This window comes from Paroedura picta, chromosome 1 (assembly GCF_049243985.1).
Source record: "Paroedura picta isolate Pp20150507F chromosome 1, Ppicta_v3.0, whole genome shotgun sequence".
NCBI classification, from domain to species: domain Eukaryota; kingdom Metazoa; phylum Chordata; class Lepidosauria; order Squamata; family Gekkonidae; genus Paroedura; species Paroedura picta.
The window spans coordinates 104655620-104668251 of record NC_135369.1 but is presented as its reverse complement, the minus strand read 5'-3'; the positions used below and the strand labels follow the sequence as shown (position 1 = coordinate 104668251).

Genomic DNA, 12632 nt, shown 5'->3' with positions numbered 1-12632 from the left:
GAGGAATTGGGAATCAAACCTATTTCTCCAGATTAAAGGCTGCCACTCTTAATTTTTACAACATGCTGACTCACAATGCATTGGATAGTATAAACTGAATCCCAAAATTGCACCTTATTAATTCATTTTTTAATATTCAGGTTACCAATGATCTCTATAGTTGCAATCATAAAATTATTGTTTTGGTATTAAATTGTGGGTTTTCATTAAAAGTCTGTAATCACAAATGAACTAGCATGCAGCTATTTTTTAAAATAGGAACAGGCATTATCAGACATGAGTTTTTATTGTAAATAATTTTCCTTCTTTATCTGTGAAATATATGCATTTTCACCTTCCAATTTCAGTTCCTCCCTGCCTAGTTGAAAGATTCATCATTAGTGGAAGTTAACTGTAGACTGTTAGATTTCAGTAATGAATATAACTACTATACTAATATTATGTTTGGAAGTGCAGAGGGTCTGGCTTCTTGCAGACTACGTAAGGCACAGCTTTTCCCGTGTGTCAATATTTTTGGTATTTCAGAATTTAGCTCTTTCAAATTATGCAGATTGAAAGCAACTACCATATATACTAACACTTTTCTAAATGTTGCTTTTCTTGAAATAAATACTCTAGTTTTCTCTCTCTCTTTCACAGGCACATGTTATAAGCCCTTTCCTGAAATGTTGCTATAATGGTATCTGAAACAGCCCTCATAATAATAAATAAGACCTTTTGTCAACAGAACATGTAATAGAGTAGGTACTGTAAAAATAAGATTAGATTGGTTAATTTAGGCTTTGTTCCAGCAAATCTGTTGAATACTGGACTGATGCCTTGCTGTTTTCCAAAAGAACGTTTTTCAAGTTGCTTTTGGCATCATAATATGAAAAACAAAATGTCCTTGAGTTGGCCTTTAGGGTAATTTGTTCTTGCCATTTTTTTTCAAAAGAAAGAAGAGGTCACCATTGACCAAAGTTAAAAAGTTAAAAGTAGATTGAATATTTTACCAGGTACAAATGCTAGTTTCTGTTATGCTGTTTTAAACTGTGCATTATGTTAACAAAGTTGAAACTAGACCTTTCAGTTTGGTATCTTAATTTTATACAAGACAGATATGTTATTTAATGTCATTTTGGAATGTCTGTTGTATGCTTTGATTACAGAGATGTTTGACTCCGGTTAAAATAAATGAGACTGAAGGCTGCATCATTTGTAAATTAATATACAGAGTGCTTTTACCATAGATTCAACTCTCCTGATTTTTCAGTTTTCCCAGTTCTAAGACAACAACCATTTCAGATTCAATAGTGATACAACTATATTGATGAAATTATATTTATGGCCAGAGTATGCCTGAGATATTCTCTGTATTCTATTCTCTTTTAAAATTGCTGGGCATTCTTTTCCACTTAAACCTGTGTTACACGAAGAAAGTTGTAAAGATGTATAATTTCCTGTATGTCCCAGTATGTGCTGAATACTTTCCCAACTGGAGATTTAACCAAAATATTTAGCAAACATTTTATGAGATTTTTAATATCAGTTATCTTTTAGTGTTTAGAGCTGACGTTGTATGATGGTAGGAATTGGGTTTTTATTAATACATTTTGCATGCTTTTATTTTTCCCAAGCATTTGGGGGTAAAATAAGCACCAAACCAAATTATGTAAAGCTTGTTGAGTTCAAATACGTATGTAAACTAAAACCCACCTTTAATTATTGGCCTTTTTGGCCTCTTGTGCTACCAGAGAAGAAGAAAAGTACACCTTTCTCTTTTCCAGCCACCCCCTCTTCATGCACATACATGCATGCACCAAATATCTGTAGAGTATCTGACTGTTCTCTATAGATGTAACTGTAGAAGTTGATTGGTTTCACATTCTGTTGTCTACATGTTTGCTGTTAATAGCCAGTACATTGCACCAGTTGAGCCAATGTCAGGACAGAGGAAGCCATAAAGCCAAAGTTACACCTGAGTAGAGGCATGTTTCATACAATTAGTTATTTATCGTATCACTTCCTTGAGGCCAGCATGAAGCTGAATACTTAAATCCATAAAGCAACAAAATGTGGACTCAGAAGCAAAACATTTTAAATGAACACTTCTAGTTAAGAACCACTTAAAGAATCTGTGTAAAGACTGAATGTGGCTGTCTGCTTTAAACACTTGTTCTGTGTTGAAATTTGTACAGCTATATCAAATCTTAACTGGCTGGCACTGAAGTAGGGAATACAAACAGTGGACTCCTAATCTGAGTTATTTTAACTGATTGGCCTTAGAAGAGTGTAGCTCTGCTTGATTGTACTGTTATTCTTGCTTTATAATTTTATTGCAAATGATATGTTAATATGAACAGGTAAAAATATTTCACTGTTTATCCCACAGTGCTGGGGTGTGAATAGTATCAACTACACATTTGGCTCCCTTTCACTTACAGGGAAAAGAAAATGTGGCAGTGCCCATATCTTGCATCAGGGAATGAGGGTATCTTATAACGGGACATTCCCATATTTAGACAAATTATACAGAAATGGCATGAATAGCCTTACTTGTATTTCAAGCTAGGGAAAAAAGAAAATGTAAGGTTAACGCATGAGGCCCTGTTCTTGTTTTTGTGCAGGTTGTAACATGATTACCTTTAACTGACTAAAGTTTTTAAAAGCCTTCCTTAGTGGCTTCAGATAAAGGGCAAATCTCTCTCAACAGTATTGGCTTACTCATAGAGTACCAGACGACTTTTGTGTTCACCACCGATATTAACAAACCATTTCAAATGGTTGAGTAAATGTGTAATTCATGTAATTGTTGTGACCCTAAAGCTTAGTCATCTATCTTTATTTTCACAGGGGAAATTCGCTTGACTCCTGAAGATTTTGCCAGGGCTCAGAAATATTGCAAATATGCTGGTAGTGCTTTGCAATATGAAGATGTGAGTACTGCAGTTCAGAATCTACAGAAAGCTCTCAAGTTACTGACTACAGGCAGAGAATGATGCTTTTATCCAACAGATTCATGACTTGGACCTAAAGAACTAACAGTCCATTACTCCTGCTTTCAACATGTGAAGGAAACAGTGGCACAAAAGCATTTGATTTCAGTGACAACGAAAGGAAACCTGTGTGTCTGTGTGAGATTCTTTCTGTAGACTAGTGTGGACCTACAGCCCCTCACCCTTCAACTGTTTGAATGGAGGAACAAAATTATCTGACTAACATAGCTTAAACTATGGATGTCAGTTTGTGGCATTTCTAGTTCATGACTGTAAAATGCCCCAGCATTCATCCTGTTCATGAAAATGTTTTCAATATTCATAAAATTGAAAGGAAAAAACCACCTGTTTTGTTGGAGTATGCTTAGGACTCATGGCAAATCCAACAGGCAGTTGTTGCAAATAAAGTATGTTAATTCTTACAATAATATCTTTTTAGCTTAATCTTGAAAGTAAAGTACACTTTTTAATTGGACATTCATACAATAAAATGATATGCTAGAAGAAAAAAAGAGCTGCAGATTTTTTTTTTTGTGGAGCTGTCTTATCAACCATGAAAGTTTTAAAGATCCTCTAGGCAAACCGCTGTGTTCTTGATCAAAGCACTCATCAGAATTTTTTTGCTCCTTATGTGGTTGATTTCATTTGGCGTATGGTGCACCTTAGATCTAAAATTTAGATCCAGACACCTGAATTTTGAGAGAAGTTATGTTTGCTGCCAATATTGGAAGAGAACTTGACTGTAATGGGATGATGAAATATTTGGACTTGAAGCAAGATAAGAGGGTCTTTTTTTTTTAATTAATTCACAACTGCTGTTTACCCAGAGAAAGATTTCTTCACAATCCCTGACTTGCATACTCCACTGACATGTTGGACCCCCTATAAGTGTTGTTGAATTAGGAATATGCTTAAAAAATGCATTTATGCTGTTTAACAATAAATAAAATTTGTTTAGTATCAAAAGTGAATATGCTAAACTTTTTCTGCTATGCAATATTTTAATTTCTACTAAGACTGCTATATTCATGCCTCTGTTGTGTCTGATGAAATAGTGACAGATTTCATTTTTTTAAGAAAAGGAAACCTCACTTTTAAAAAAAGGCTACAATACGTTGTTCAAAGCTTGTGCTAACTACAAGAAAGAGCATGTTGGGATAAACCCCCTGAGCATTTTAATTGAGCAAGATCTAATTATAAAATTATAAAACAAGCTTATAATTTTCCCCCTAGTTTTCCCTGTAGAGTTGGTTTTTGACAATTGTCCTGTGACAAGATGACCAGTTTTTTTCAGTAGAAGAAAATTATAGATACACTTCCAAATGCATCTTATATTCTGTGTAAACATGCCACTATGACAACAGGAAATGGCTGCTGTTCTAAAACGTTTGTCTGACAATATATGTAATATGTATCAAGTGTTTGAGTGTTGCAGGCACTTCTCATTCATTGGCTCCATTCAGACACCAAGGACAAACTTCACTTTAAACTCTTGGAACAAATACCCCTCCTCCCATGTCTTGTGTGTGCTTACCACAATCAAAAAATACCTGATGTAACATTGACTTCAGATGGTTGTACAATCTAGTACTTTAATAGTAGTTTGTTTATTGCCTACAAATTTAGACAAATGTTTAGTCCTAGTTCATAGGCAAGCAGCATTGCAGTCTCTTAAAGAACAAGTTTGGGTCTTCACGGCAATTTGTCATTAATTCTAAACCTGAAAGTCTTGGCAGAGCATGGAGGGAAAACGTAAGGCTAAAGACTTCCTGGCTAGTCTTTTGTAATCTGTGACTGTAACCATTAAAACAATGTTGAAATAGTCAAGTACTGGTAACTCCAAACTAGGTTTCAAAGAGTGGCTTAGGTGAGAGAAGGGAATTTGCCTCAAGGTATCTAGTGAACTCATAGCAAAGGTCAGATTCTAAGGGCACTTTCACACATGCTAATTCATTTTCAATCCACTGCTTGCTTAGGATGCAACTGTTAATTTCATTAAAATCTTTTTTCTTTCAAGTAAAAGGCTCTTGCCTTATGATCTCAGTGCTTGGACGGGCCTTTATGGGACAAGACCCTCCTCCAGATAACCGGGGCCCAAACCATTTAAGGTTTTATACTTTAATATCAGCACCTTCAACTGGGCTCAGTAGCAAATAGGGAGCCAGCACTAATCTTTCAAGACCAGCCTGATGCGCATCCAGTCAGAAACTCCCATCAGCAGCTGTGCTACATTCTGCACCAGCTCCAGCTTCTGGATCATCTTCAAGTATAGCCCCATATAAAGTGCACTATAGTAGTCAAGTCTGGAAATTACCAGGATATGTATCACAATGGCTAAGTTATCCCTGTCAAGAAAAGACCACAGTGGATGAACCAGTTGGAGATGGAGTTAGGTGCTCCTGGATACTGCTGCCATATGACTCAAAAGAGGAGAACATCCAGATGGTAGAAAAACTCCATCCTGCACCAGGTGCCCCTTATGAAATCAGAACATGTTGACACTTCTGTCTCATCCAGCCCATTACTGCCTCCAGGCAGCAATCCAGCATATTAACTGTCACAGAAGGAACAACGAAAGTAGGTGTACAGATAGCACCCCACTCCAAAACTCGTAATGATCTCTCCCAATGGTTTTATATATATGTTAAAGAACATACGAGATAGAACTGACCCCTGTGGGACACTACATAAAAGCTCCCAGGTTATTGAACAAAGTCTCCCATAGTTACTTTCTGAAGTCTATCCCAGAGATAGGTTGCAGACCACTGCAGAACAGTGGCTCATAATTCCGATCCCCAAAGTCACTCCAGTAAGATACCATGGTCAATAATATCAAAAGCCACTGAAAGCTCAAGAAGAACCAACAAAGATCATTTCTGCACTGGGAACTTTGCTGCCCCAGCTCCCATGCGGGAGCACAAATCCGGGGCAAATGAGGTACACCAGGCCAAATGCTCCCCCATGCAGGGAGCAGAAAGAGGCGGGGCAACCTGCCCCAGCTCAAACTCTAGCCTGTAGCCCATTACAAAGCCTCCGGTGCAGAAACAGTCAAGGTTGAATTGCCCCTCTCCTGATAAAAGTTATCCATAATGACAACCCTGTTGTGCTTAATAACCATGGATTTTTCAGGGGTAAGTCCTACCAAACTAATCTTTTTTTTTTTTTGACAGACTAATTCAGTAGATGAAGAAATTCAGTGAACAATATATATCTTGATTTTAGTAAGAACTTTAATAAGGTCCCCCACAATATTATTGTGAGAGAGTAAAAACTGGGATAGATAAAATAACAATCAAATGGATTTGTAATTGGCTGGCTGATTGAACCCAAAGAGTGTTTCTCAATGGTTCATCTTTTATCTTGGAAGAAGGTGACCAGCAGTGTACCACAGGATTCTGTGCTAGGACTGGTAAAGTTTAACATTTCTTTAATAATTTGAATGAGGCTATAGAAGGTATATTGATCAATATGGAGTATCTTGCAGATGACAATAAATTGGGTGCCGTGGATAATACAGAGGAATTCACGGAGATCTGGATAGATTGGAAAATTGGGCCATAGTCAACAAAATGAATTTTAATAGGGAGAAGTGTGAAGTATGACATTTGAATAATGTGAAGCATAAATATAAGATAGGGGATGCCTGGCTTGATAGTAGTATATGAGAAAGGAACTTAAGAGTTCTGGTGGAGAATAAGTTGACTAAATATGGGACAGTAGTGCGATATGGCAGCTAAGAAGGCTAATGCAATATTAGGCTACATTGCTAGGATCATAGAATCTAGAGCAAGGGAAGTTATAATACCACTCTATTCCACATTGGTTAGACCTCATTTGGAATATTGTGTCCACAATTCTAGAAGGATATCGACAAGTTGGAACATGTTCCAAGAAGGCAAATTAGGATGGCTGAGGGGTTGAAATTAAGCTTCTGCACCAGAGGGCTGATCCAGACCAATGGCACCATTGACTTTAATGGGAAGTCTGGCATTCCCACCTTTCCCGGGGCCTGGGGGGGGGGCAGTTCCAGTTCCAGCCTCCAAACTTTCAGGGTAGCTCTGGGGGGCTCTTCCCTGTCCCCCCTCCAAATTTCACAATGAGTTGACCACGTGGTTCACATCCGGGGGATCCGAAAGAGTGTGCCCCCATCCATTCTATTCTGTCCAATGGGATGGACTCTCCATTGGATAGAATGGAGAGATGGGGCACCCTGTTTTAGAAGCTCTGAAAGTGGACCCCGTGGTCCAATCATTGTGAAATTCGTATGGGGGTCAGGGAAGAGCCTCCTGGAGCTACCCTGAAAGTTTAAAGGTTGTAACTGGACTCCAGGTCCCAAAAAAGGTGGGAATGCCAGACTTCCCATTAAAGTCAATGACACCATTGACTTTAATGGGTGCCAAAGCTGAATCGGTCCGGATTGGGCCCCTGCTGCACAAGCCTAGTTTGGAACCATGCTTTACAAAGAACGATTGAGAGAGTTAGGTATGTGTGACTTGGAGAAGAGGAGGGCAAAGGATGATGTGATAGCTGTGTTTGGACATGTTGAACAGGAGGGCAATTTGTTTACTGGAGCTTTAGAGACAAGGACTAGGTGCAATGGGTTCCAATTATGAGAAAGGAGATTCCACTTAAATATTAGAAAGCATTTTCTCACAGTGAGAGCTGTTAATAGATGGAATATGCTGCCTTGGAAAGTAGTGATTTGGTCGTTATTCACTGGTAGTTATTTGACTGTTGGCATACTTGAGGAGTTGGTACAGATTTGGCTCAATTTAAAATAAATACACTGTTCTATACAAAACTTTTCATCCAAATAAATTCTTGTATCTTGTAAATTCCAAAAATGGAAAATATTGTGGTCTCCCTATTTTCTCTTGCATTAGGTAAACATGGAAACTCTATAGTTGCAAACTGTATACAGTTGATCTTCAGAACTTACATGTAACCAAATACTAGGAGTGTACTGAAGACTAGCTCTCATTGCTATTGTCAATGAATTTTTGGCTTTAGGTAGCAGATCTTTATTTTTCAATATTTGCTTTGAAAGGTGCTGCCTCGTGCACATTCCGCTCTGGTACTCTGTGGGAAGCTGGCTGAATGCAGACTCAGGGCAGTACCACCTACAGATACATCTGACTTTGCTGCAATGGCTTTATTGGAGATTCTAATCTCCTACAAACTGAGCCTAATCCTACACTTCTTTTTACCGTATCCACACTTGAACATTGAAAATAAAAGCATTGTCTGCCATCTCAAGGTCTGATGCTTTTCCTGGCCATCGCATTCTGCTCTGTCTAGAATATTAATTTTGTTCCTTTAAGACCAGCTCCTGGAGCATCTCTAGAAAGGAAAGACCAGCACTTGGGACAGATTATAAATGCTGGAAGCTGCCAATGGCCTGTTGTGCTGGTTATTTGTTATGTTCTAATACCATTCTTATACAACTTCTGCCTCTGCTACTGTGATTCCTGGCTTTCTAGAAAACATCACACCGTCAGCCTGTGAATTTTCATGCATAATCAGCAGAGGAACTGATATATCATGATGACCTGGGGCGGTTTAGTCGTCTCAACCATGTACGAGCAGCTGCTTCGCAAGCAAGGACTGTGGCCCTGGGGAGACTGGACCGTGGAGTTGACACAATGCAGTTCTGTAATTTAGATTTGCTTTCAGCAGGATGGGATTTGCTTACTGACAGGCTACTACGACACAGCTGAAAGAATATTTAAAGGACAATGTTATTTGATGATTAAAAATGCCCATCTCTTTCCTTGGAGGAATGACGAATATTCTGAGTTGATTTCAATTCTCTGTTGTCTGTCAGTTATTTTCTTTACACACAATAAACAGGATGAACAACTTTGAGTGTCGCTTTGTTATCTAATCTGGCAAGCTGAGTGTGATTCCCTGCTCCCCCACATGTGATTCTCTGCTCCCCGACGTGTGATTCCCTGCTCCCCCACAGCTGAGGGACTTTGGCCTCGCGACAGCACTGATAAAGCTGTTCTGACCAAGCAGTGATATCAGGGCTCTCTCAGCCTCACCCACCTCACAGGGTATCTGTTGTGGGGAGAGGAAAGGCGATTGTAAGCCAATTTGAGAGTCCTGATAGAGAAAAGTGTCACATAAAAACCAACTCTTCTTCATCATGTCATTTTGGCTGTACTTTCTGTTAACTTGAAGTATTCATGACATCTTAAAGGAGACCATATCTTAAAGGAGACCACAGTGAAACGGGACTGGGAAAGAGCAGAGTCATTTTACCATTTGTTTATATTTGATTGTTATCCTGTTTGATATTTAAAAGTGGTTTCCTTGAAAGTTGGGTTTGATCAGTTATGAGCCTAGGATAAGACAGATTCAGCTAAATGAATCTTTAAAAATACACTTACTGAGAACACAGCCATTTGTGATGGAAATACAAGATCTAGGCTATGTAAACAGGAGGTAAGGTTGCCAACCTCCAGGTGGCGGGCTGGAGATCTGCTATAATAACCAATCTCCAGGCAACAGAGATCATCAATTCAACTGGAGAAAATCGCTGTTTTAGAAGGTGGATTCTATGGCATTATACCACATTGGTCCCTCCTCTTCTGAAACTCTACCCTTCTCAGGCTAAACCTCCAAAATATCTCGGTAGTTCCCAGTCCAGAGCTGGCAATCCTAACAGGAGGCAAGGAGAAAGAGCGGAAATAAGTCTCAGAGCGCTACAGGAATTTTTGCTAGCGAACTTAGCCACCACAAGGCAGGACAGGAGCATAAAGAAACAGGGCTGAGGTTAACATTAATGTTTTTCTCCCAAAAACTGCTGTATGTCTCTTTGTTGTACAAGCGCCTTAGTCTCTGATCTAGGGTTGCCACACACACACACACACACACACACAATACCTTTATTGGCATAAAGCAGATTAGCAAAATGAACAGAGATAGTCAGGATACATCAATCAGTTGAAGTTTAAACACTGTAAACAAAAATTCAGCCGTAATAAAGGTGACATTGGCATCCTTATAGGGTTGCCAACCTGCAGGTAGAACCTGGGTGTAGTCTGCACAGGGCTTTTCACCCACTCCCAGCTTGCATAAATCCTGCCCATCTACACTGAATTTGATTTCTATTTTTATTGTGGGTGCTTTAAATTTTCCCTCTGCAACATGTATAATTAATCCAGAGTTACCCTACCTTTTCCCCGTGATATACAGAAGTTAATATAAGCCTCAGTATTTCAAAAATCGCCATCAGTAAGTGTGCAGATTTCTGCTTTTTGCAAATAAACTTCTTTTTCCATGCCTTGTAGCAAAGCAGTCTTCCCTGATCGGCTAGGGCATCTGTTCAAAGACTTCCTGGTTCCCAGTTGCAAGGCTTGTCTTAAAGTGACTGCGCTCCAGAAGCCCTAACTTTTCTCAGCAGAGATTTGCATCTTGTTATTATTTCCCTTCCTCTGCGGTCTCTGCTCCTTCCCCCCCCCCACCCCCTCTTGTTCAAGAAAAAGAGACTCCTGCTGCACTTGGCTTCCCTCCCCGCTCTGAACTTCCTCAATCAAGTGCAGAACACTTTCTGTTTCGATTGGGGGAGGGGGATAAAGGAAGACCTGAGTCCACATATATCTGAATTCAGCAGGATCCACAATGGAAAAAACAAAGTGAGTGCATAATCAGACCTGGAGACCAGAAATTACAGCTGATCTTAAGACTACAGTGATCAGTTCCCCTGGAGAAAATGGCTGCCTTGCTGCTATTACTATATCCAGGTTTCGCCCCAAAATCTCTAGGGACTTCCCAGCCTGAAGTTGGCAAGCTTACTTTGTCATACAGCATATCAAAAGCCATCTTATTCTATTAGGTAGTTGTGTTAATTGGCTCTTGTAAGAAATGTATAACGTTATAGATGGTTGTTTGATTGAAGCAGCCAAGCAAAAAACAGACTTCTGAATGAATGCATTGGGGGGGGAGGAGTCAGATCAGACCTACTGAGACTTTTAGCTCACTGAGAGTGTGATACGGGCTATAATGGGAGTTTCTGAAGACATTGGATTTCTAAATGCATTATTTTAGATGCTTTTGTGGGATATGTTGTCTGAAATTCAGGGAAAGGAAAGCATTGACCTTATTAAATGCTGCCCCTTCTTTTTGTTGATGTTTGAAGGAGTTCGTAAAGTTTTAGAGTTGTGAAGAGTTACTTCCTTGTGCACTCATGTATGGTATTGTTCCAGATGACCCAGCTGGTGCTTGTTGCATAATGTGAGCCTAAAGCTTCTTGGATTCTGTACTGCCAAGAAAGCATAACATATTTAAGTGTATATGCCAATATGATAAGGACTATAGAGTGTCATCCTTAGATGTTTCTGCATTTAAAATGGGAGGGGGACGTCAATGAAAGTTGATATCTGAAGCTATTATCCCCCTACAAGGATAAGCAAGCAGTAATTTATAGTATCTTCAAAACTGGATTGAAATACAATTTGGGGGGCTAGAGCCCACTTATGAACTGAGTTGTAGACCAAGAAAGCTTATGTTTCAATAAGCCATGTCTTTAAGATGTCACAGCTCTTTGGTTTTGCAGCAGCAAAACTAATACCAGAATTTAATTTACAAACTGATATTTTATCATAACAAATTTAAAGTCCAGTGGCACCTTTTAAGATCAACAAAGTTTTATTCAAGCTTTTGTGTGCACACACACATTTTTCATTTACTCCAGTAGAATTCTTGCGGTATTTAAACTTGTATGAGGATGGCCCCATTCTGAAGAAGCATTCTATCAAGTTTTTATTTCTTAATTTTTATTTATGATTCATTTGTTTTATATACCATCCTTTTCTGTGACGTCTTGGGACAATGTATATAGAACCAATGGGGAACGAAAGGTACATTTAAACAATTGGAAACAGTGAACGACATAACTGTTATAACAGTAGTGACGGTTGGGAACATTATTGGTTGTCAGGAGTTGCCTGGTAAGGGACCAGGCTGTAGGCAGGTCCTTATTGCTGGCCTTCATCTGAAAGCCTGGTGGAAGAGCTCTGTTTGCAGGCCCTACAGAATTGTTTGAGGTTGCTGTTAGAGAAAACAAGCAGGGGGACTGCAGGGGACTTCCAAGTTCCCCTCCTCACACTCTTTCCTATTTCACATCTCTGAAAGCCCCCACAGACTTTCCTTTCCTTGCTTCCTTCTCTCCTTCCCATATCTGTTGATTGATTGCTAAAAACAGAACCTCCATATTCAGAGGTACTATACTAACAAACAAGATTTTTAAAAAATCTTGAGCTTTCTGTTAATTTCTCCGGTACATTTGGCTGCAGATTAGAATTTTGGACCAATGGACTTTGGGCTTCTCCAACAAGATAATTATTGTGCTCTTAAATGTCATGTTTTTGCTGAACTAAGAAAAGAAAGCCTATGCCATATAATAATTCTCTTACATTCAAACAACTAGCAAATCTTTACTTCCTTGCTTCCAAGAGTACTCCAGAATATTAATAGCTTTGAAATCTGCAAATGGAATTGAATTATACTACATTCCACTCAGAGTCTGTTAATAATAATCTGTTTAATTATACCCATAAATTACACGAGCCATTTTAAGTATCCCATCCAAAAAGCCAGACCGCTGCACTAAAGGTTATTTAGATTTGTAAAAAGTCTAGGGTTTGAGTTTAT

At 38.9% G+C, this 12632-nt stretch overlaps 1 protein-coding gene across 2 annotated transcripts in view; it reads left to right on the top strand.

The window, feature by feature from the left end:
- Nucleotides 1–3941, top strand: part of VTA1 (vesicle trafficking 1) — a 32325-nt gene extending 28384 nt beyond the window's left edge. For both annotated transcript variants that reach the window (XM_077351189.1, XM_077351185.1), the window contains one exon: nucleotides 2833–3941. In XM_077351189.1, coding sequence (XP_077207304.1) covers nucleotides 2833–2978 — 146 coding nt within the window. In that variant the 3' untranslated portion in view covers nucleotides 2979–3941. The remainder of the gene's footprint in view (nucleotides 1–2832) is intronic.
- The last annotated feature ends 8691 nt before the right edge of the window (nucleotides 3942–12632 follow it).